Source organism: Heptranchias perlo, chromosome 13 (assembly GCF_035084215.1).
Source record: "Heptranchias perlo isolate sHepPer1 chromosome 13, sHepPer1.hap1, whole genome shotgun sequence".
Classification (NCBI taxonomy): Eukaryota; Metazoa; Chordata; class Chondrichthyes; order Hexanchiformes; family Hexanchidae; genus Heptranchias; species Heptranchias perlo.
The window spans coordinates 65,679,262-65,703,905 of NC_090337.1; the positions used below are offsets into that span (position 1 = coordinate 65,679,262).

The following is a 24,644-nucleotide window of genomic DNA, read 5'->3' on the forward strand; positions in this document are numbered from 1 at the left end:
GTCACTTACTACATCTACATCCAGTCTGCACCTCTCCAAAATGAGATCATCGATCAAATTCTCAGGGACACAGATTGTAGATATTGAAAGGCCCTAAATGATATATCTCTCAGTGAATGAGTCAGGACAAGGTACTTCAGCAGACTGTGACCAACAGCTTATATTGCACAATTAATTATATTATATTAATTCTGGAAATAGCATCAGTTTCTCTCACAATCCCTGCTTGTATCATGAGTTTTTCTCACACATTGTGTCCATTTACCTGCTGAAAGGAGTGGAGGTGACTTTGGGAGATGACATGGTGGAAGGGAGGCTGCCATCACTGTCCAACCTTGAGCTGGTTCCAGTAAAAATCGGGATACTCTGAGCAGTACCACATCTCGTTTTTTCCTGCTGTACAAGATCAGTATCTCCAGCAAGCAGTGGGCTTGGATCTAAATTAGAAAGCCATACATAGTAAGCACTTACATTATGATTCTAAGCCAATTGCACATAGAACTACCCCACCAGTTAATAAAGAGGTTGGCAAACAAAGTAGGTTTTCCTTATAATAGCTAAACACAAATATTGAGAAGGCGACTCAAGGGACTACAGATCTTATGTACTTACTCCTTGATGTGTCCCAGGTAGGTTTTCTTGTTCCATGTTTAAAATATTTTTATTTACAGCGCAGTGCAATCGTATGTGCTCCCAATTTCCTCAGTTACTGTGCAGAAAAGTCATTCTGTAGTATTACCCAACAGAGCGTGCCCATTTCCTAACAATGCTATCAGGGAGCTGGGTTGCTTTTGAGACCTAGCATGAAATATCTTTCTGCTCCGTTTTAGCATCAAGCCAGTTGAGATAAAGCAATGTGGGAAACAGCTTAAAATTGATCCAAATGACTAGGCACACTAATTAGAAAGTTTTCATGCTCCAAGAGGTCGACTGTTTTACTGGTCAAAAATGGAGATGCACAGGGTTCCATCAATGTGATTAAAGTGAAAACATTACTGCCTGGGTCAATACTACAATTACATAGACACTCACTGCTTTGCTCACCCCTAGAGTTTATTTCTCCTTTAATTTAGTGTCAATCTTTCTGATGTTGTGGTAACAGAAATATGTTCCTCATGATAAAAAGCTGATGGATACAAAAAGCTTGTGCTCATTCAACGTACATAGATGAGGATAAAAATGAACAGTAATTTAATTTAGTAGGATGAGGTTTGAGGATAGTTGGATCATTATGTGATATCAAATGGCTGCTCAACTGTCAGTTAGAACTCTCTGGACCCCTCCAGCTAAACGGGTATCAAGAGAGGAGATCGTCAAATGCAAAATTTTAACTCAAAAGAAAACAAGCACAGGTTTAAACCAAAAGTCCGTAAGTTTACTAACTTGAATCAGATCCCAGGATGGTGTTGGACGGAAACTAGCTGTTGAACAAGTTGGACCAGGTGGCTACCCTATGACTCACCTGGCCGCATAGACTCGGAGGGTCCCAGATTACAGAGCCAGTCTGAGCTGAATTAATTGATCTCAGCTGGGTCAACAATTTGGACACCATAATTAGCCTCGCCTACTTTAGATTAAGGAAGAGGGGAGGGGAGAAAACAGCCAGGATTCCTACTCTTGATGGCCATCCAATGACTTGTTGGAAGAGCACTGATACAAACATTGGGTGAAGACTGGATAAGGCTCTGCTGTAATAGCTCCCTTGGATGAACAGCATCCCAACACTCACCATCAAGGTTCACACATGGCCACAGTATCATAAAAGGTCCCTGGCGCCCACTTTACCATATTCCAGCAAAACAGTCAAAGCCTTCAGAAGAAGCGGGAGGAGAGGGGAGAAAATTGATGAAAAAGGAGCAAAATTTCCACGCTTCTTGGGTTTAAGAGAGTAATTTTCCCCAGGAGTAGATGAAATATGTGAGGTGATGAAGCCAGAAAGAACTTGGTTTCAGACATAAATTGAGCAAATAAAAGACATCCCATACGACAATTGAAGCTTTCTGGAATAGCATCGGCTGACACCTTCCTTATTTCATATCATTATATGCTTTATTTCTAAAGGCAATATAAATAGCCAATATAGGGAGAAGCAGCACCAGTCCATAGCCCTTTCCTTTCAATAGCTAAACAAAAGAAGTCTGCGGAGTCTGGATGAAAATCTGACCCAATATCAGGTACATATTCCACAATGTGGATTTTACACATGCACATCATTGTTTGAGTACACAACAAACTATTTCTTTTGTAATCCATGTACGTTATACATTTGTTCTGGAACCATGGACGCATCTACAACTTTAGCAGTTCATTTTTGGGGTAGAAGGAAGTTATAATTGGACTGAGTTTAAATATGGTTATATAAATTACAATTATTAGATTAAATTCTAAATTTAAAACAGAGCAAGATCCTCGGGTTTCAATGCAGCAACTCCTACACGAATTCAAATTCCCCCTCCCCCAATGCCATTCAGCATACTGTACCTTTTATCATTGTAGCAGATACTACAGGGAGTATGTTAGGTATCTCGATATCACTGCTCAGTGGGTTAATGCTACCTGCACCAGGCTGGTCATCTAAACACAACCCAAAGAAATAGAAAAAAAAAAGAGAAGCACCATGGGAAGAGAAAAAGAGAACATCAGTTAGTAAGAGATAAAAGCACTCCTACTTATATTACAAACCACCACAAATATGCACCCATTGAAGACAATGTGAGCGGGCTGGTCACCGAATATTTACGCTGTGAATTTTATATTCAGTATTACCTCAGATTCCCAGTGACTGCACAGTACAAGATTCGCACGCGCTCTCATTGTGTTAAACAGGAGAAAAAAGTACCAACATAAACTAGCTAAAAGCACCACCAATAGCATTTGTGTAAACAATTTAAAAATCCAAAACAGTAGTTTTTCCTCCAAACTCTACATACATAAAAAGGTAGCAGGAAATTTCTGCGCCAGAGCGTGATATCCACACTAGAGCCAGTCTCTAACTGCAGTTTAGATTTGTGCTGCCGGAATCATATCTGATCAAAACCAGATTCACACAGATCAGTCTCAAAGCACTTAACCCTTACCATGCTTTAAAGGACTCGTGGTATGTTTTGCACCACAAAATATGGCAACAAGTTTTAAATTCATTCATGTCTCACTATTTGTCCCCTAAAGTTCCATTTAATTACACCATGCACTAGTCAATATATGTGGCTAACCCAGCTTCTTCATTAAGAATAACCTTAAAAGGTAATTCTTTGCTCAGGTGCATTAAGGCCCGAGATTCTATAGAACAGGTTAGATTAGACTTTCTGTCTGATCTTCAGATAGTGCTGCAATTTACCCAGTACTTGGCCTGTAACACAGTAACCACGCTATAAAAACTTGCTAGGACCTCAGATATGTTTATTATAGCAAGGGGTGCGTTTTAGTGAATTACAGCAGTGTAATAAAATGGCAAACAAAGCAGCAACGTTTGAAGAAATTGTACTGAAGTTTTAATATGTTTCATCATTAAGTGTTTTAAAAAAAAGTCTGTACTCTTGTATTGCTTCTTATATGAACTATTCTGGTGGGGTGGAAATGTTAAGTCAACAAAGCTGGACTGTCCTTGGAGCCTGTTCAGCGATTGGGAGTTCATATACTACCGTAGCAAGTTAAAAAATTGAATTCAATAAATTTGATCATTTTTGGGCCAGCACCAGAAAATGACCATGACAGTTACCAGAAAGTTGCAAAATCCCAACTGGCTCACTCGTGCCCTTCACGAAAGGGACCCTGCCAGCCCTATCCAGTCTGGCCTACATGTGACTCCAGTGCCACGCAATGTGGTATACTCTTAATGCCCTCAGGGCAACCAGGGATAGGCAATAAATACTGGCTTGCCAGTGTCACCCACATCCTAAGAACAGATAAAAATTAAAATATATTTTATGGTTTCAAGTCTGACAGAAACCTCAGACTGCATAGGGATGGCTAGCTGTGGCTCGCTATCGTTCTCAGATTTGTTGTCGTCAGAACTCTCCTTACTGCATATAATGGCAAAGATCTCATCACAGAATGGGCAATGCTGCAACCTTACTGATGCCTATTCATGCTCTGATAATAACTTCTAAATTCAAAATCTGTGTAAATATGTCCTTCTACTGCTTGTAAGGAGCTAGTGTTTGATGTGAAAGGCACCTGAAAAAGTTTCATCAGCAGTTTAAATCTGGCTAGGGCAGATAATCAGCAATGAAGATAATCCCAAGCAGTTCAGGAATGAATATTGCTGCATCTGCACCATCACACATACTTGTCTTCTCCTGAAATCTATAATTCCTGAAAACAAATGGACTAGCTTTTCTGCCAGCTCTCTGTGAATGGCCGATAAGTCTAGCCCCCATGTCTTCCCTCCCCACCCCACCCCCAACCAATCACCTAACCAATCAGAACCGTGGAAATTGCTACCCTCTTAAAGAGCTCTTTGCTAGCTGTCTCATTGCAAGTAGTCAACCATGTTTCACGCAGTGCCCCTCTACAGAACACTGTTTATCTGTCTGCAAGCAGGCCACTAATATGTCATTTTCACAGAGGAATGGATGGAATTATGGAATACAATTCTGAAAATATGGTAAAAATCCCATAATCCCAAATAATAAAAATCGAATTTGACTATTAGTCACCATAAATCAACGGGCCTAATTATAAAATTCACTGCAAAAGATTGGGCCTACAATTCAAGATTACATATTGTAGGTCCTTCTGCAATTGACACATAACTAACAGCAAGAAGACGACCAATGAGGAAAGTTCTGATAACAACAACTCTCGAGAACATTGGCAAACCTTAGTCCTAAGGAACTGTTGGGCCGGTTTTAAATTCTTCATTACCTAGTACAAACCTTGTGTTCGAAATGTGTTAGAAGACTTATTTCTCAGGACTCTGAAGACCTGATGCTGTCCCACATCAGGCTCAGTACATATCACCTCAATAATGTAGGTTTAACATGAATTATTACCTTTACTGAACCACTTCAATTTATTAAGGAGGCTTGCCTCCTAACAGCCATATTGGCTTTTAGTCTAAACCACACAGTTTAAGATGGAGACCTGAAGATCAGTTTACTTAAAATCCTTGAAAGCATCAAGAGTTTACTCATAGATCTGTCTGGAATTTAAAAGCGTCAGCATTTTCTCATTAGTTTTACAAAAAAAATTCAATTTAGATCGTTACTGCTGGTGCCTTCTCTCTTCCACATTAACATGTATTACAACTATTGTGCTAACTACAGCAGTTAGGAAGGAGCAAGGCAGGTACTAGCACTATCAGAACTAGAAGGAGGTGAAGACAAATGAAGGATTTCTATTGCAATGTTCAACGTACCCTCCACATTGTCAGATAGCACTGTGTAACTATGGCACCCTCCTTCACTCGCATCGCCATTACGACATACTTCTACCTCATCGCCATCATCCAACGGTGGTAATGGGAGAAAGCAGTCATCAATCGGATCCATGTAGTCATAGAACCCAGGAATTAGAAATGTAATGTTCTAGAAAATAAAAATACCCCTGTCTCAGAACAACCAATCCAAACGATGAATGCATTAAAATCAGATCCTTTAAATATTCACATACAAAAACAAAGCATCCTTATGAGACTCCTTTACCTGCTTTTTTGATGGAAATACTAACCCGTTTTGGGTTAACAACTGTTAAAATAGCAGATAAAAGAATTTCAGGCAAACGCTAACATTCAAAGAGTCCGATCTCAAGGCAGAAACCTTCAAGATAGAAGAGTTAGAACAGGAAAAATTAACTCCCCTGGAATTTAAATCAGACTACAGAATAATTCCCTGGTGGTGCCCCTTTGTGAATACTAAGGTGTTTATTTGGTTTAGTGAAGTCACAGTAATATTTCAGACAGGACACCTCCACAACACAGTCAGAACATTAATAGTTAAAAGTTATGTGCCTGGCATGTGTCTGCAGACATGGGAAGGTGTCCAATGGGCAGGAAGCATGCAGATTGCTTGCTTTTTAGTTCATGGATACTTTGAGCCAATCATGGAAGCTAAAAAAAAAGTTACACCCCTCATAGTAAGCACACTCTTCTTCTGCTCAGTTTGATTTACTAACTATTGCTGTTTTGCCTGCCACCATCACAGACCCATATCTCTTTCAGGGGCCTCAGGGTTGCCTTTTGCTCCATTCCCCAAGTTTGGATCTTTCAGCTGGACCTTCCCTGCTGATGTTTTTTGCCACTCTATGCATCCGCAACCTGAGTGTCATTTTTCAGGCGAATATTTACATGCAGTCTGTATGTCGGTCAACATCAGTCCCGCATGTGCAACTCCGAGAAAGTGAAATGAAAGAAGGGGAGCCCAATAAAGGGATAAAAGATAGAGTAAGTGAGAATGAATGGATAGACAAAGAAAAACAAAGAGAATACAGAGAATGTAAAAGATATATGATGGGGGGGAAATTAATGAATGAGTCAAGAGAGAAAAAAGGAAATGCAACAAAAGAATGTGTGAGGCAGAGAGAGTCAATGGGAAAGGAAAACATACCAAGAAACAGAAGCGAACAGAAAGCATCACACACAGTGTGACAGAAACAAAGACACAGTTACAAGAGACACATGAGCAATGTCACAGGGGGAGATCAACTAGCAATCTACCAGTATAAAAATTTTGAAAATGCTGGTTATACTAAAGTTTAAAACAAAAAGGCAGTATTTTGTGCTGACTTCTTCTGACTTGAAGCCAGGAATTCACATGCCCTAACCAAATTGCAAACTTTCGCCTCATCGATAGCAATTAAACACAGACTGGCACTTAAAACACTGTCCACCGTAACAGCAGAATAATACACCGTGCACTATGTGGTACAACTGCATTATAAAACATCATCTGATTTACCAAGGGAGCAAGCTTTTGGCTCAGTGGTAACGTTGTCACTCTGAGCCAGAAGTTGCAGAGGTCAAATCCTGGACAGTCCCAGAGAGTGGAGACTGAAGCTCCGACTCTGAACTTGGGTTGTCATCCAGCAGGATACTCGCGTCCAGTGGGTTGTGTGAGCCCATAAAACCTCCCTGCTGTATAGGACTAACCATCCTATCAACTGATATAAAGACAGTTACGGTCATGGAAGGAGCATTCACGTTGCAGCCTGTCAGACTGTTAATCAGCCTGTGAATCCTTCCACTACTCTCCAAGGGAACAGCGTGAAGATACAGAATGATGACTTACATGAATAATGCCATGAGCGATCTGCTATTATATCATAAACACTGATTGGGAGTGTAGGTAGAAAAGGCAAATAGGATTTTAGACTTTATACATAGTGGATTTGAATAGCAAGAGAAGCCATGTTGAATTTGTACAAAATGTTGGAGTATTGCACACAGTTCTGGGCATATTAGAGTCATGTAAAGGAAAGATTCACTAGAATACCAGGAACGAGAGGGTACAGTTATGAAGAAAGGCTCAAAAAATTGGAGATTTTTCACTGAGACAGGGAAGGTTAAAAGGAAATTTAATAGGGATTTCAAAATTATGAATGGTTTTGAGAAGGTAAATGATGAAAGCTAATCAGTTATAAGGGAGCATAGACTAAGGATCATTAGAAGAACAAAAGGGGAAGTCAGAAAAACTTTTTTCACAAGAGGGTTATTACCACAAGTGGCTATTGAAGCAGACACTATATCATTTAAAAGGGAACTGGATAAATATTTCAAAAGAAGGAATACAAAAGGGTACAAGAAAGTGCAAGGGAAGGGAATGGGATTTGAGTAGATTGCTCCAGTTTAAGAGCTAGCATAAGAATGATCGGCTGAGTGGCCCCCTGTACATACCTCACTAAACCAACAGCCTTTCACAATCTTACCTTGCCCAGTAACTCTGCTTTCTCATAGCCAAACAACATCAGAGCAAAGTTATTATTCAAACTGTGGATTGCTCCATCTGGCAGGAGAGTGATCAGTCCACTGATGGTGGTGAAAACCCACACAACTCCTGAGAAAACCACCTCTGTGCCCTTGATTGTCTGATTCGCATCATCTTCTTCAGGTTCAGCTGGGGCCGGGGCGGGGGGGGGGGGGGGGGGGGGGGAGAGGGGGTTGGGGGGAAAATAAAGCAAATCTTTAATACAAAGTACATTTGTGCCATAAAATCATTCACATAGGGTTGAAAAGTATTTGGAGGTTCCAACAAGTCAGTGTCAAAGCATCCAGTCCCAGGACAAAATATACCAGTCTATTCAGTACTGACTGTACTGCCACAGTATCCGCTTTCTGTTACTACACACTGCTAAGGAAATGTATTCTCTCTGGTGTAACATGCCTAAGTGAATTGAATCTGGAATGCTTTCAATCCCATTCCCTGGGTACAGGGCTACATAGCAAAGCACAAACTGCCCACAATCTGATTCTAAATTGACAATTTCATTCAAAGAGGCCAAGGATGGTTGTTGAGAGAAGTGGGAAAGTTCACGTGGAAAAAAGCGACAGCCAGCAGGGGACCAGGCAACAGGGCACCAAGGTATTAGACACAATACCGAGCAGGGACCAGTCAAAAACAAAGTGGAAGGGGGCAACAGTGATAGGATATGAAAGGGTGAGGAGAAGCGATGGGAGTACAGAGGAAATAACAAGGGCAGAGTGTGGTGTGAAGCGAGCTTCCGAGGTCTAAAACTTGCATTTCCCCCCTCACCTGCCACCAGGAAAAGTGACCTGCAGCCCATTACTTGCCACATCAACTCCCACCCAAAAAGGAAATAAAATGAGGAAAGGAGAAGGGCACAGGATAGAAAGCAGAAAATCAAAAGATGAGCCGAGTTAAAAAAAAAATACAAAAGCAGGAGGAGGAGACAGACAGACAGAAAAACAGCAACACAACAGGAGAGACCCCGATCGTATTCTCTGAATTAATGTGAGGTGAATTGGACCACAAAGGGGAAAGCTATTTTGAACATATGAAAACAAAAGACAGAAAAGACCAGTTGGTCCATTAAGCCCGTCTCATACTGTCATGGTGTAACTTATGCACGTGACCCCCATCTACCACCATCCCCCCCCCCCCCCCCCTCCAACACTACCCGCAGTCACGCAATCTCCTGAGAGAAGCAAAATACAACCTTTGGTCAGTTTCAGTCAAGTTCCAGGAGTCCACGGTGACTGGGAGACACATCCCTCAATACCCATTTACCTTCTATATGTAGGTATGTCTGCCACACTCAGGAACACATCCAGCTCCTTTTATTTTTGTTGCTAATCTGCACTCACTGACAACCTGTTCCATAGGTCAACAGCTCTGTGAAAAGAAGTACCTCCTGACATCTAACCTAGTTCTATGTTTATGTAACTTATACTCCCCCAGCCCCCGGTCCTCCCTAACCTATCTAACTCAAATAGCCTATCCACATGGATTGAATCTAATCCTTTCATCATTTTGAAGACCTCAATCAAATCTCCACAAAGTCTACACTTTTAGAGCAAAAAGCCCCAACTCTCTAACCCCAAACCAAATGATGAATGCACTGAAATCAGATTCTTCAAATATTCACGTACAAAAGCAACACATCCTTGAGAATCCTTTACCCTCTATTTTGATGGAGACACTGGAGTCATATTATTTTGTATGGAAACCAAAACTGGACACAGTATTCTAAATGAAGCCTAACCAAGGCCTCATTTTTTTGCTTTGTATTTAAATGGCCTTGCAGTACATCCAAACATTCTATTTGCATTAGAAACACCCAGGTCTTTCTCCCGTTCAACAGCCTTGAACACACATTCCCGCATAGTGTACACATGCTTAGTGCTTGCCTTACCCTCATGCAAAACACTACATTAATCTGTAAGAATGTAAGAAATACAAGCAGTAGACGACCATGCAACCCTCGAGCCAGCTCCGCCACTGAAAAAGATCATAGCTGATCTTCGATCTCAACTCCACTTTCCTGCCCGATCCCCATATCCCTTGATTCCCTTAGAGTCCAAAAATGTATCGATCTCAGCCTTAAATAGACGCAATGACTGAGCATTCACAGCCCTCTGGGGTACAGAATTCCAAAAGATTCAAATCTCTGAGTGAAGGCATTTCTCCTCATCTCTGTCCTAAATGGCTGACCCCTTACCCTGAGACTATGACCCCTAGTTCTAGATCCTCCAGCCAGGGGAAACAGCTTCTCAGCATCTACCCTGACAAGCCCTCTCAGAATCTGATATGTTTCAATGAGATCACCTCTCATTCTTTTAAACTCCAGAGAGTAAAGGCCTATTCTACTCAATCTCCTCATAGGACAACCCTCTCATTCCAGGAATCAATCTAGTGAACCTTTTGTTGCACCCCCTCTAAAGGCAAGAATATCCTTCCTTAGGTAAGGAGACCAAAACTGTACACAGTACTCCAGGTGTGGTCTCACCAAAGCCTACACAATTGCAGCAAGGATTCCCTACTCTTGTACTCCAACCCTCTTGCAATAAAGGCCAACCTACCATTTGCCGTCCTAATTGCTGTACCTGCACGTTAACTGTCAATAGTTTGTGTACAAGGACACCCAAATCTCTCTGAACACCAACATTTAATAGTTTCTCACCATTTAAAAAATATTCTGTTTTTCTATTCTTCCTACCAAAGTGAATAACCTCACATTTCCCCACATTATACTCCATCTGCCACCTTCTTGCCCACTCACTTAACCTGTCTATATCCCTTTGCAGACTCTTTGTGTCCTCCTCACAGCTTACTTTCCCACCTAGCTTTGTGTCATCAGCAAACTTAGGTATATTACACTCGGTCCCTTCATCTAAGTCATTATTATAGATTTTAAATAGTTGAGGCCCAAGCACTGATCCTTGTGGCACCCCACTTGTTACAGCCTGCCAACCTGAAAGTGGCCTGTTTATTCCTACTCTCCATTTTCTATCTGTTAACCAATCCTCAATCCATGCTAATATATTACTCCCAACTCCATGAGCCCTTACCTTGTGTAACAACCTTTTATGTGGCACCTTATCAAAAATCTTTTGAAAATCTAAATATACTAATCCACTGGTTCCCCTTTATCTACCCTGCTAGTTACATCCTCAAAAAGCTCTAATAGATTTATCAAACACGATTTCCCTTTCATAAAACCATGTTGACTCTGCCTAATTATATTATGATTTTCTAAGTGACCACGTCCATAATAATAGATTCCAGCATTTTCCCGACTACTGATGTCAGGCTGTAGTTCAGTTTTCTGTTTAAATGATACCTGCCAGATGCAGGCCCATTTTCCCATTGTATTTGTTGAAACAACTTGAAAATAGAGCAGGTAAATTTGTAAATTTTTAAAATCTGGTGTGTTATAATAGTTATTTCAAGAGTACCATGAGATGGGTGAGAAACTATTCTGTCACCATATGCCACAGAAAATATTTTTTCTACATTGGATCAGTCTCAAATGAGAGATGGTTCTGGGATCTAATTGGTTACACAATTCCAGCATCTGAGTAGCCTCCAGTTCTGTGATCTGATCAGTGAAAGAGACTTAACAACATGGATTTTCTGACCTGCTTACACCAAACACAGAACCATCAGGAATCACAATTCAAAGCAAATGCATCTTTACAAGTATAAACTGGAAAGGAACATTTGATAGAATAAAACCTCCAGCCAGTTGCAATTTACATTACTGAGTTGGTCACTATTGAAAACTGTGTTGTTAAAAACGTAGCGCAATTTCTAGAGTTCTGGTGAAGGGTCTACACCTGAAGCTGTGATCTGCTGAGTGTTTCCAGCAATTTCAGTTTTTGTTTCAGATTAGTATCTGCAGTTTTTGCTTTTTGGCACAATTTGTACCTGAGCGGCTTCAAAATTAAAACCAGTGTTTCTTCATTTCTGAAGTGCAATGCCACATTACTGACAGCAACAAACTCTAACACAAGTCACGCCAACCGAAGGTTTTGCTCTCCATCAACCGTTCCCATCTAGTTTTTTTTAAAAAAAACACGCATTAAGGCTACAAAACTATATACTGAACCTGGATAACTGAGATCTGGTAGCTGAATCTGATGACGACCCTCAGTGCTTTGATCCACCAGGGCTTTAATGCTGAGTTTAATACTGAGAGGAAAAGTAGTGCCGTCTTTTGCTCTGCCAGCTGCTCGCTGAATTTTCAAGTTCTGAAAGAGGAGGCAAACTGTAGAAAGTGAACATAACACCTAGCAAGCACTTCTAATCATCTACTCCAACACCAGTGCCTCCTAGCCCTGCTGCTTTCAGCCACTGACACCTTATTACACAATTGTTCCTTGGTCCCATTTTTCTTCTAATATTGTAACTTTTATTAAATACTAATTGATCTCTCACAGCTGTGACAAAAATGAAGCACTTCTGTCTAAGAGTTCGTTTGATTTTGACGACTTTAATTGTCATGGTGCATAAAACCCTTTTCATGCACAGAAATACATGCCCTGGTTTGTTTTGATACGATGTTGAAGCTTTTTGTCTAATCCAGGTGTCCAAGGGAGAGATCAAGTCATTCAATTCAAATACAATTCACTTGCCCCATATTTTAGGTAAATGAAGCAAGCCCAGGGGTCAAACAGAGAACCCTCAGCATTGTATTACTGTTTACTGGATACATCACGTGCTCTCATGGGATTTTCTGGAATTCAGAATGTGGTTGAATAAACACGCTCATCAGGCTGTGACTTAGGTTGTAAACTGCTAGTCCGATGTATTAAACATTAAACAAATAAATTAACAGTATTAAATATAAATTGCGCATTTACAGTTACAGTCTTAACTATTCTCCTCGGATTATTGAAAACAACAAAGGCACTTCTGCTGTGCGAACGCAAAACTTGCTCTTGAAACAGGGTTCCAGATGTCTTATGTGGCTTTTCACTACAACCTAGTCCCTGATATGGCGTATCACTATCTGCTTCAGAACAACTGCTGAATGGGAGAAAATCAACCACAGATATACCATTCAGAATCCTTTGAAGATACACCATAAAAAAGGATATTAGTTTCTCATTAGCTGGTCAGCCATTCAAATCTCAAAAAGGTGTTTTATTAAACAAATACAACTGCCACTTACAGGAGAACTCAAAAACATCAAGCAGCCTGTCTGTCTGTACCTGACCAAGGTGTCAATCTGAACAAACTGAATAGAACAACATCTTAGTAGATAGATGTCAGGAAACGCTTAATATCTTCAAAGTGAACTTTTACTTATCAAACTAATGTGTATTCCCCGCAGCTTAAGGAAACAGTTAGCAGTACTTAGTGACTTGCCAGGATCCTAGAGATTAAAATATATAGATTCATTATCAGAGATGTGAAAAATTCCATTATCATCACAGCCTCACACATCTTCTCTCAGTACATCTCTTTCACTCCTTCCCCCCCACTTCCAGAGATTCGGAGACAAACTCGAGGCTTCCAATGTTCTGATTTTCACAGTAACAAGCTCATGTCTCCTGAATTCTCCTCTTCGGCATCAGAGTAATCCTGAAATTCCCTTTAGAAGGCTCTGACTACTACTAATATTCTTCGCTCCATCGCCATCCCCTGAACCCATCACCAATGCCATCAGGATTTTTAATATGCAAATGCAGCTTATTCATTTAGCGTATTAAAAATGTAGACTGATACTCCTATTCATTTTAAGATAACCACTTTTTAAAAACTGCACAGGCTAAATAGAACAATTTATGATCACACATCTTTGCTTTTTTTAAAAAAAAACCTGGATGGCAGACTGGGGGATTTGAATCAAAATAGCCAGAAGGGAACAAAGAGTTACATAGAATCCACAGCACAGAAACAGGCCATTCGGCCCAACGCCGATGTTTATGCTCCACATTAGCCTCCTCCCATCTAACCCTATCAGCATACGCTTCTATTCCTTTCTCCCTCATGTGCTTAGCTAGCTTCCCCTTAAATGCATCAATACTATTTGTCTCAACTGCTCCCTGTGGTAGCGAGTTCCACATTCTAACCACTCTCTGGGTAAAGAAGTTTCTCCTGAATTCCCTATTGGATTTATTAGTGACTATCTTATATTTAAGGCAGCCAGTTTTGGAATCCTCTACAAGTGGAAACATCTTCTCTACGTCTACCTTATCAAACCCCTTCATAATTTAAAGACCTCTATTAGGTCACCCCTCCACCTTCTCTTTTCTAAAATAAAGAGCTCCAGCCTGTGCAGCCTTTCCTGTTAAGTCGATCCTCTCAGTTCTGGAGGAAAAGATTCTTCCAATTAGAAGTGAAAGGACATGCCAAATGCAGAAGGATAAACAAAAAAAAATTGAATGCTTATTGGACAGTTACTTAGACTGCCACAGCCAGGGGTGGGGGAAATCAGCAGTTGAATTAGTGTCAGGACCAGTGATTTGGGCAGCAGGATCAGGTCTTTTCACATTTACTGCTTCAAACATCTGGCATGGGATAATAATCTGATCCGTACAGATACGCTTACATTTCAGAGAGATTTCTCACACAAAATCCCAGCCCGCTGTCCTACCCTTCCAGTCTTATTTTACGACATTTATATTCAGCAGTTTCAGACCTTCGGTATTTCCTTGCGAGGGAGGGGTATCTTTACTGAAGGAATAACATCGGTTATTGAAAAACCAGTGACCTCATCCTCAGCTGTGTAACCATGGAGATAGGCAAATGCTGCATCACAGGATACAATTTTTCCCTAAAGAAAGAAAAATTAAATTTACTGTGAAATAATTTTAAAATGAATGTAACATACTGCATTTAGGTATCCAGGATCTAGAATATATAAAGGTAGATAGAGGGCTGGAAAATAATCATAGTACTACAAATTACAGATAATATCAAAACCCTATCCTTCTCTTTTCAGTTTCCTATAAAATTGAAGGACAGTTAGAAAAAGTGACAACTAGCATTTATATGATGTGGAGATGCCGGTGATGGACTGGGGTTGACAACTGTAAACAATTTTACAACAGCAATTTTATTTTAAATTCACAAGCTTTCGGAGGCTTCCTCCTTCCTCAGGTGAACGAAATGAAATCCTCGAAATGAAATCGCATTTATAATTCACAGAACAATGCTTGGTGATTACAGACAGTTTTTTCAACTGCCCGTTGCCAAGGCAATCAGTGTGCAGACAGACAGGTGTTACCTGCAAGGTCTCCGAATATACAAATCACCAAAAAAAAACAACAAACAAAAAAAAGAGATAGAGAGGTAGAAACATAGAAAAGACAGCAACTGACCAGTTATATTAAAAACAGATAACATTTGTTCGCTGGTGGGGTAACGTGTAGCGTGACATGAACCCAAGATCCCGGTTGAGGCCGTCCTCATGGGTGCGGAACTTGGCTATCAATTTCTGCTCGACGATTTTGCATTGTCGTGTGTCTCGAAGGCTGCCTTGGAGTACGCTTACCCGAAGGTCGGTGGATGAATGTCCATGACTGCTGAAGTGTTCCCCGACTGGGAGGGAACCCTCCTGTCTGGCGATTGTTGCGCGGTGTCCGTTCATCCATTGTCGCAGCGTCTGCATGGTCTCGCCAATGTACCATGCTCTGGGGCATCCTTTCCTGCAACGTATGAGGTAGACAACGTTGGCCGAGTCACAGGAGTATGAACCATGCACCTGGTGGGTGGTGTCCTCTCGTGTGATGGTGGTATCTGTGTCGATGATCTGGCATGTCTTGCAGAGGTTGCCGTGGCAGGGTTGTGTGGTGTCGTGGACGCTGTTCTCTTGAAAGCTAGGTAATTTGCTGCGAACGATGGTCTGTTTGAGGTTGGGTGGCTGTTTAAAGACGAGTAGTGGAGGTGTGGGGATGGCCATAGCGAGGTGTTCGTCCTCATTGATGACATATTGAAGGCTGCGGAGAACATGGCGTAGTTTCTCCGCTCCGGGGAAGTACTGGACGACAAAGGGTACTCTGTTGGTTGCGTCCCGTGTTAGTCTCCTGAGGAGGTCTATGCGATTTTTTGCTGTGGCCCGTCGGAACTGTCGATCGATGAGTCGAGCGTCATATCCCGTTCTTACGAGGGCGTCTTTCAGCGTCTGTAGGTGTCCATCGCGTTCCTCCTCGTCTGAGCAGACCCTGTGTATTCGCAGGGCCTGTCCATAGGGGATGGCCTCTTTGACGTGGTTAGGGTGGAAGCTGGAAAAGTGGAGCATCGTGAGGTTGTCTGTGGGCTTGCGGTAGAGTGAGGTGCTGAGGTGCCCGTCTTTGATGGAGATTCGTGTGTCCAAGAAAGAAACTGATTCTGAGGAGTAGTCCATGGTGAGCTTGATGGTGGGATGGAACTTGTTGATGTTATCGTGTAGTCTCTTTAGTGATTCCTTGCCGTGGGTCCATAGAAAGAAAATGTCGTCGATGTATCTGGTGTATGTTTGTTGTTTTTTTTTGGTGATTTGTATATTCTGAGACCTTGCAGGTAACACCTGTCTGTCTGCACACTGATTGCCTTGGCAACGGGCAGTTGAAAAAACTGTCTGTAATCACCAAGCATTGTTCTGTGAATTATAAATGCGATTTCATTTCGAGGATTTCATTTCGTTCACCTGAGGAAGGAGGAAGCCTCCGAAAGCTTGTGAATTTAAAATAAAATTGCTGGACTATAACTAAGCATTTATATAGAGTCTTATCACATTCTCAGGATGTCTCAAACCACTTCATAATCAATAAATTACTTTGTAGGCAAACACAGCAGCCAATTTGCATACAGCAAGATCCCACAACAATAAATGAGAAGAACGATCAGTTAATCTGATTCTGGTGATGTTGACTTAGGAAGGAATGTTGGCCAGGGCAGTGGGAGAAATCCCTGCTCTACATCAAATAGTGCCTTGGGATCCTTAATATCCTCCTGAACAGTTGTGACTAAAGGCCATTCAGGAGACTCAGCAAACACTGTGAAACAGGGATTAAGCATTCAGGTGCAGTTCACAGGTGAGAAGTTTAATTTTGTACCTTCCACTTATTTTTGCCTCCTAAGTACACCAGATATCCATTAAAAAAATGTTACATGATTCATCTCCTTCCAGTTTGTTGACCTAGAACTATGTTTTTATCAAACTACAATGTATTGTTGTGCAAAACCCAACAGTCTTGTTCTTCAATTGATTGAGCTAGCCTGCATTCTGTGGCACAATTCAGCGAAAATCAAATCAAGACATGTGAACTCACGCTGCCTGTGAATGTGACAGAGGCAGTAACTCGCTCTACAGGTTCCATCACCACAACACAGCACTGCCTGTCTTCACCAATCATGCGCTTCATCCAGACTGACACTGGAATCTCTACTCCGCCATTGCCAATGATGTCAATCTGGAAACAAGGACATAAGCCATAATGGGAAAAGTATGAATATTATTGGAAAGTAGCAATGTTTACTCAAAGGACAAAGTGTGATTTATTGGTTTCTAAATTGTTTTACTTCATCCTTTGTATGTTAGGGAGGGGGGCAAAATATATATATATATATATATATAAAATACACACACACACATACTATTTTTTTCAAAAACACATTTTCTCCCCTTCTCCTTTCGTGGTCTCTTCACTCTATACAACAGGATCTGGTAGCTTGTTCTCTGGTTAATGCCATTCCAAAATCAGCTAATAGGTGCGCAAGAGCAGCTCAAAATGACATTCCTTCCAATTTTTTTCCCTGCCACAACCAGTTTCTCTCCCCCGCCCCCCCAAAATAAACCTAGACTTCCCCCTTATTGTATTCAGTTTTTTTTTAATGAAAACTAATTTCAGTGCAATTAAAACTCTTCTGTTCAATAAACTGCACAATCCATAGATACCCCAATGTGCAATTATGAACCTTAATGCATTAAAAGTCCTTCCAAGTGCAAAGCTCAGTTCACAGAAATCCCCTAGTGCAAGGTCAAAGCTTGGTTCACTCCATTTTCCCCATCCCACCTTGTGAGTGCAAGGTTTAGCCCATATTAACCCCCTTCCTTCAGAACAAGGTTTAATGCTCATTGGTTCTCCCTCTCCCACAGTACAGCCCTCTGTAATTTTGGCTCCTGACTCTGTGCAAGGCTCTGTCCAAACAGCTCTTCCTCCATTTGTGAAAAATAGTTCATACCAACTTCAGCTAGAAATGACCCTTTGATGGGGAAATAATTGATTACTGAGAGCACCACAATAGAAACATGGGGGGGGGGGGCGGGGGGGAAGACAGCCATTTGAATGTGTTTATTTTGTCACATACCACTTTTCCAGAGATAGTCACAACTTGTCCATCAACTTCTGGATGTTCTTCATACAGCGCCTCTTCTAGCACATGATTGGACTTCGATACGAGTAATGACAACTTCTGACCGATCAGTTCTTTGCTACTGTAACAAAGCAGCTTACAAGCCATGTCATTAGCCACTAATATCTGTTAGGGCACAGAGGAAGAACAAAAAGGCATCAGAATTACAAGCTCCACCAAACAGAAAATCACTAGTGTCTCCCTAAGAATGTCACTGTATCACGGGGAATGGATACAGACATATAACCCCAAGTAATTGGATTATTTGTTCTTATCCTCAAGATGATTATTGTAACAGGTCAGTAAAAAAGGTGGAGAATAGAAAGGGTGGAACACCTGGGGAAGGGAGATTGCTGCTTATTCATCCAGAAAAGTTAAACTATTCCTGGTTTGATTTTAAAAAGGAGCCAGGGTAATGGGGTGCTAATGGGAGACATATACATCATTCACAGGAGTATACTTAAATTAGGCAGCAAAGTGAATTTCAACAGTATTTCAGAGACTTGGCACACTGCAGCAAGCATCCCCAGCTCAGTCTGTGCAACAGTGGGAGCTGTCAGGTGTATGAGTGCAAGGCTTGTATTCAGGGTATGGTAGCATAGTGGTTATGTTACTGGACTAGTAATTCAGTAGGCCTGGACTAATAATCCGGAGTCATGAGTCCAAATCCCGCCATGGCAGCTGGCGAATTTAAATTCAATTAATTAAATAAAATCTGGAATTTAAAAAAACTAGTACCAGTAATGGTGGCCATGAAACTACCGGATTGTCATAAAAACCCATCTGGTTCACTAATGCCCTTTCGGGAAGGAAACCTGCCGTCCTTACCCGGTCTGGCCTATATGTGACTCCAGACCCACAGCAATGTGGTTGATTCTTAATTGCCTTTTAAATGGCCTAGCAAGCCACTCAGTTATAAAATCTCGCTAAAAAAAGTCATAAGAATAAAACCGGACGGACCACTAGGCACCGGACACAACAAAGGCAAACCAAGCCCAGTCGACTCTGCAAAGTCCTCCTCACGAACATCTGGGGACTTGTGCCATAATTGGGAGAGCTGTCACACAGACTAGTCAAGCAACAGCCTGACATAGCCATACTCACAGAATCATATCTTTCAGCCAATGTCCCGGACTCTTCCATCACCATCCCTGGGTATGTCCTGTCCCACCGGCAGGACAGACCCATCAGAGGTGGCGGTACAGTGATATACAGTCAGGAGGGAGTGGCACTCGGAGTCCTCAACATTGACCCCGGACCCCATGAAATCTCATGGCATCAGGTCAAACATGGGCAGGGAAACCTCCTGCTGATTACCACCTACCGTCCTCCCTCAGCTGATTAATCAGTCCTCCTCCATGTTGAGCACCACTTGGAGGAAGCACTGAGGGTAGCAAGGGCACAGAATGTACTCTGGGTGGGGACTTCAATGTCCATCACCAAAAGTGGCTCAGTAGCACCACTACTGACCGAACTGGCAGAGTCCTGAAGGATATAGCTGCCAGACTGGGCCTGCGGCAGGTGGTGAGCAAACCAACACGAGGGAAAAACCTACTTGACCTCATCCTCACCAATCTACCTGTCGCAGATGCATCTGTCCATGACAGTATTGGTAGGAGTGACCACAGCAGTCCTCGTGGAGGTGATGTCCCGTCTTCGCACTGAGGACACAATTCAACGTGTCGTGTGGCATTATCAACGTGCTAAATGGGGATAGATTCAGACCAGATCTGGCAGCTCAAAACTGGGCATCCATGAGGCGCTGTGGACCATCTGCAGCAGCAGAATTGTATTCCAGCACAATCTGTAACCTCATGGCCTGGCATATTCCTCACTCTACTATTACCAACAAGCCAGAGGGTCAACCCTGGTTCAATGAGGAGTGTAGAAGAGCATGCCAGAAGCAGCACCAGGCGTACCTAAAAAGGAGGTGCCAACCTGGTGAAGCTACAACTCAGGATTACATGCATGCTAAACAGCAGAAGCAACATGCTGTAGCCAGAGCTATGCGATTCCACAACCAACGGATCAGATCAAAGCTCTGCAGTCCTGCCACATCCAGTTGTGAATGGTGGTGGACAATTAAACAACTAACAGGAGGAGGAGGCTCTGCAAACATCCCCATCCTCAATGATGGCGGAGTCCAGCACGTGAGCGCAACAGACAAGACTGAAGCGTTTGTAACCATCTTCAGCCAGAAGTGCCGAGTGGATGATCCATCTCGGCCTCCCCCCGATATCCCCACCATCACAGAAGCCAGTCTTCAGCCAATTCGATTCACTCCACGTGATATCAAGAAACAGCTGAGTGCACTGGATACAGCAAAAGCCATGGGCCCCGACAGCATCCCAGCTGTAGTGCTGAAGACTTGTGCTCCAGAACTAGCCATGCCTCTAGCCGAACTGTTCCAGTACAGCAACAACACTGGCATCCACCCGACAATGTGGAAAATTGCCCAGGTATGTCCTGTCCACAAAAAGCAGGACAAATCCAATCCGGCCAATTACCGCCCCACCAGTCTACTCTCAATCATCAGCAAAGTGATGGAAGGTGTCATCGACAGTGCTATCAAGCGGCACTTACTCACCAATAACCTGCTCACCGATGCTCAGTTTGGGTTCCGCCAGCACCACTCGGCTCCAGACCTCATTACAGCCTTGGTCCAAACATGGACAAAAGAGCTGAATTCCAGAGGTGAGGTGAGAGTGACTACCCTTGACATCAAGGCAGCATTTGACCGAGTGTGGCACCAAGGAGCCCTAGTAAAATTGAAGTCAATGGGAATTAGGGGGAAAACTCGCTAGTGGCTGGAGTCATATCTAGCACAAAGGAAGATAGTAGTGGTTGTTGGAGGCCAATCATCTCAGCCCCAGGAAATTGCTGTAGGAGTTCCTCAGGGCACACTGTGGCTGCAGTGTGTACCATCCACAGGATGCACTGCAGCAACTCGCCAAGGCTTCTTCGACAGCACCTCCCAAACCTGCGACCTCTACCACCTAGAAGGACAAGGGCAGCAGGCACATGGGAACAACAGCACCTGCACGTTCCCCTCCAAGTCACACACCATCCCGACTTGGAAATATATCGCTGTTCCTTCATCGTTGCTGGGTCAAAATCCTGGAACTGCCTTCCTAACAGCACTGTGGGAGAACCTTCACCACATGGACTGCAGCGGTTCAAGGCGGCGGCTCACCACCACCTTCTTTCTCAAGGGCAATTAGGGATGGGCAATAAATGCTGGCCTCGCCAGCGACGCCCACATCCCATGAACGAATAAAAAAAAAGTATGGCCACAATACACTGTATGTTGCACATACAGGCTTTAACCCAATAAGGTAGATAAGCTGCATCATAGTTAAACACATACAAAGGGGCTGCACTATTTCCCTTTTGTTTTAAGGATAATCTGGTCAGGAGTACCAAAGCATTCAGATCCTGAGATAAAGCCAACTCTGGACAATACCATCCTGCCTCAGTATGTGGGGTTTGCACTGAAAGATCTAACAGGACTATGTCATTATTAGGGTCCCTTCCAGTATTGCTTCCTTTCCAAACAGTCTCCCCATGATTATACACACTAACTTTCTACAAGTGCATCGTGGCTCCACCTCTTCCCTCACCCCAAACCAATATTTGCTTAGCTTTTTTGAACTTGATTTCTCCAATGCTAAATGTGGAAAAGTACATGGTAAAGATGTACAGTAAAGGCTGAAAGATCAGAGTTCATCTTGTACCTCTGTAGTCAGGCCGTCTATTGTAAGGATGGCTTTGTTAGGGTTGCGGACTGCAGAGGGGAGAGTGGAATTGCCATCACCTCCTAGAAGACTCCAAAAGTTGCTTGATATATTAGAGGCTGACCCAGGGCAAGAGAAGGAACCACTGAGATCTGTCAAGAGAAGGTTTCGAGAGGCCACAGAAGAGTAACTGTAGGAGTTCAGAGATTCACCTGTTGGAAGTAAGTAAGAAACAATAAGTATGGTCATGCCAAATTCAGTCACAATTCTCATCATATTTTCCAACATTTGTCTCCCCATACAAAGCGCAGCACCAGCAACTTACTCTGTCAAGGGCAGGAGGGTCTAGGTCAATCTGCACCACTTCTTCCTCAGCTAGGACAGATGGTGAGTCACCATCACTCATCTACCCACACAGCCCAAGGCACTTGCCACCATGCAAGCAACCCTCATCAAGGAATGGAAACCATCCCTCAGCTATCAAGGTATATAATGAATTGTATGCCTTTTCCTGAAGGCCAGGATACACAGCAAGATGGTGAGGAAGATCTTCCTGGTTACAGAAATATAGATGTGTGGTAGTGGAGAATGGAGGACAGTGCACACAATGTAGTGATTGGATCTGGTAGCAGTGGAGGGCGACCAGGGTCTGAGAGTATTGGGGAAGAGGATCTTTCAGTATGGGAGAAGTAGTGAGAGGTTACCCCCAGTTCTTTGGTTTGTAGGGAGTGTGGTACTGGTGGGAATTGGGAACTGGAGTGTAGTCAAGGAGTTTGGGGTAGTAGGAGATGAGTGAAGACTGAGGTAGGGGATACTACAGTGAGTGGGATTATAGGGTCTGGGGTTACAGTGAGGGGAATGATAGGAATTGGGAATATGGAAGAAAGGGTCTGGAATACTGCAGTTGTGAGGAGTGGGATCTTGTGGTTTGTGATTAGAAAGGATCTGATAGGAATAAGGGGAAATATAGAAGTAAATAAGGCAACATTTTTTAAAACTGATTTCCCAGCACCGATCCAGGAACTGACTTTTAGTTGATTAAAGTTCAGTACAGTTTTACTGTATTTATCAATTGTGTGTATATATGAAACTGTTAGATAATATGAGGGTGCTGACATCTGAGAAGTCAAACAGGAAGATCAACAGACCTCAAGTTATAGAAAAAAAATCATATAAACCTAAATATCCTGTCAAAGCTTACACTATGCAGCCTGAAATTGAAATCTAATACATCAACTGGATTTGCACACAAGCCACACTATACAGTACTATAGTGGAATCCTGCGATGATGTTCCTGCTGTGCACATTTATTGACAGACCAATCTACATTTCAATTATTTTAGCTTTGTTGCAAATTGCAGTCAAAGCTATGTGTTTCCAACCAAAACAGATCTTCCAGCACACTATGACAGAAGAAAAGCCCACCTGTAAAAGACTCCAGGTTCCAGTAGTTGCCTGGTGCTACCTTCCGGAAGACAGGTTTTGCTATCCGGGGAAATGTTTTGCTGAGGTCAAATGAGTCGTTCAACTTCCTGTCAATTCCAAACAGGGCTGCCCTCGTCCTCTTGCCAGTCTCCAAAATGTCAGATGGGGAGAAGGCACTGCATCTGCCATCCAAGGAGCCCAAGAGTTTCGACTCCATCCTTCACACTGGCACTTCTTCAATAAATGCTATGTAATCATTTACTGTTCACCTAAAGTATAAATAGACAGCAGTCAGAACAAATAACACAAATATAGCCATTGTACACAACATTTTGGGCATTATTCTGAGTCAGCATACAGAATAATTGTTAGAAAAATTACCAAATACAATCTTGAGGTAAAAGGACCAGACATCTGGTGGCCAATCTCAGCCCACTAACATTAGATTACAAACCTGATGGTGGTGGTCACAACATTCTTCCACTTTAAAAAATTACTATTGTATTTTTTTTACATAAATGTGGCAATCTGTTTGCTAAACTAGTCCTTTAGATCTGGTGTTCACATGTAGTCCGATGGGAAATATTTTGTCCATCATTGGCACAAAACTTCCACCACAGATATGGTACTGCACCAACAAAAGTGGAAGTTGTCCTGTGGCACATCTTGTAACAAATATTAAATAATCACCATTAATATTTTAAAATATATACACCTAAATTCAGGTTAAGTGTAGCTACTTTGGTTATCGGTGCAGAAGTAAAATCTTGGCCTGGTTGAAAGAATTAACTTTTGTTGTAGCAACAGCAAAATACTTACTTTAGAGGAAGGGGAATCATAACACACCTGCCAAGGAACACATTTTTAGTAAGGTTCAACACTTGAATGTGCATCTTTTTAAAAGAAGTGAAAATAAACACCACTCTACTCATTTCAATAGGGTCTCAATCTGTCACTGCTAATAAACTCCACCATTCCTTACAATTAGGTTTCAGTCTGTTTCCTGTACTTTTTCCCCCTCTTCCTAAAATCTCACTGTTGGCAACAGTTCAGCTTTAGTGTCATTACTTCCTTTCCTCCTTTCCCCCCTGCCAACATACTTTACACTTTAGCCAAAACTAAGCAATGCTCCCAGCCACAGAATTGCCACGAGTACAGGAAGACAAATTGCTTAAAAAAAAGCAGAGGACAAGTGAGGCTCATGTAACAGGTAGATACAAATATATGGAACATTTCTCAATACTG

General features: G+C 42.2%; 1 protein-coding gene across 1 annotated transcript in view; it reads right to left on the bottom strand.

The window, feature by feature from the left end:
- Nucleotides 1-23,656, bottom strand: part of pask (PAS domain containing serine/threonine kinase) — a 46,741-nt gene extending 23,085 nt beyond the window's left edge. The window contains exons 1-10 of the mRNA XM_067995618.1: nt 23,400-23,656; nt 21,974-22,185; nt 18,195-18,365; nt 17,156-17,296; nt 14,542-14,676; nt 12,004-12,145; nt 7,864-8,051; nt 5,360-5,528; nt 2,482-2,574; nt 266-437 (exon numbers count right to left, since the gene is read on the bottom strand). Coding sequence (XP_067851719.1) covers nt 266-437; nt 2,482-2,574; nt 5,360-5,528; nt 7,864-8,051; nt 12,004-12,145; nt 14,542-14,676; nt 17,156-17,296; nt 18,195-18,365; nt 21,974-22,185; nt 23,400-23,616 — 1,640 coding nt within the window. The 5' untranslated portion in view covers nt 23,617-23,656. The remainder of the gene's footprint in view (nt 1-265; nt 438-2,481; nt 2,575-5,359; nt 5,529-7,863; nt 8,052-12,003; nt 12,146-14,541; nt 14,677-17,155; nt 17,297-18,194; nt 18,366-21,973; nt 22,186-23,399) is intronic.
- Nucleotides 23,657-24,644: the final 988 nt, after the last annotated feature.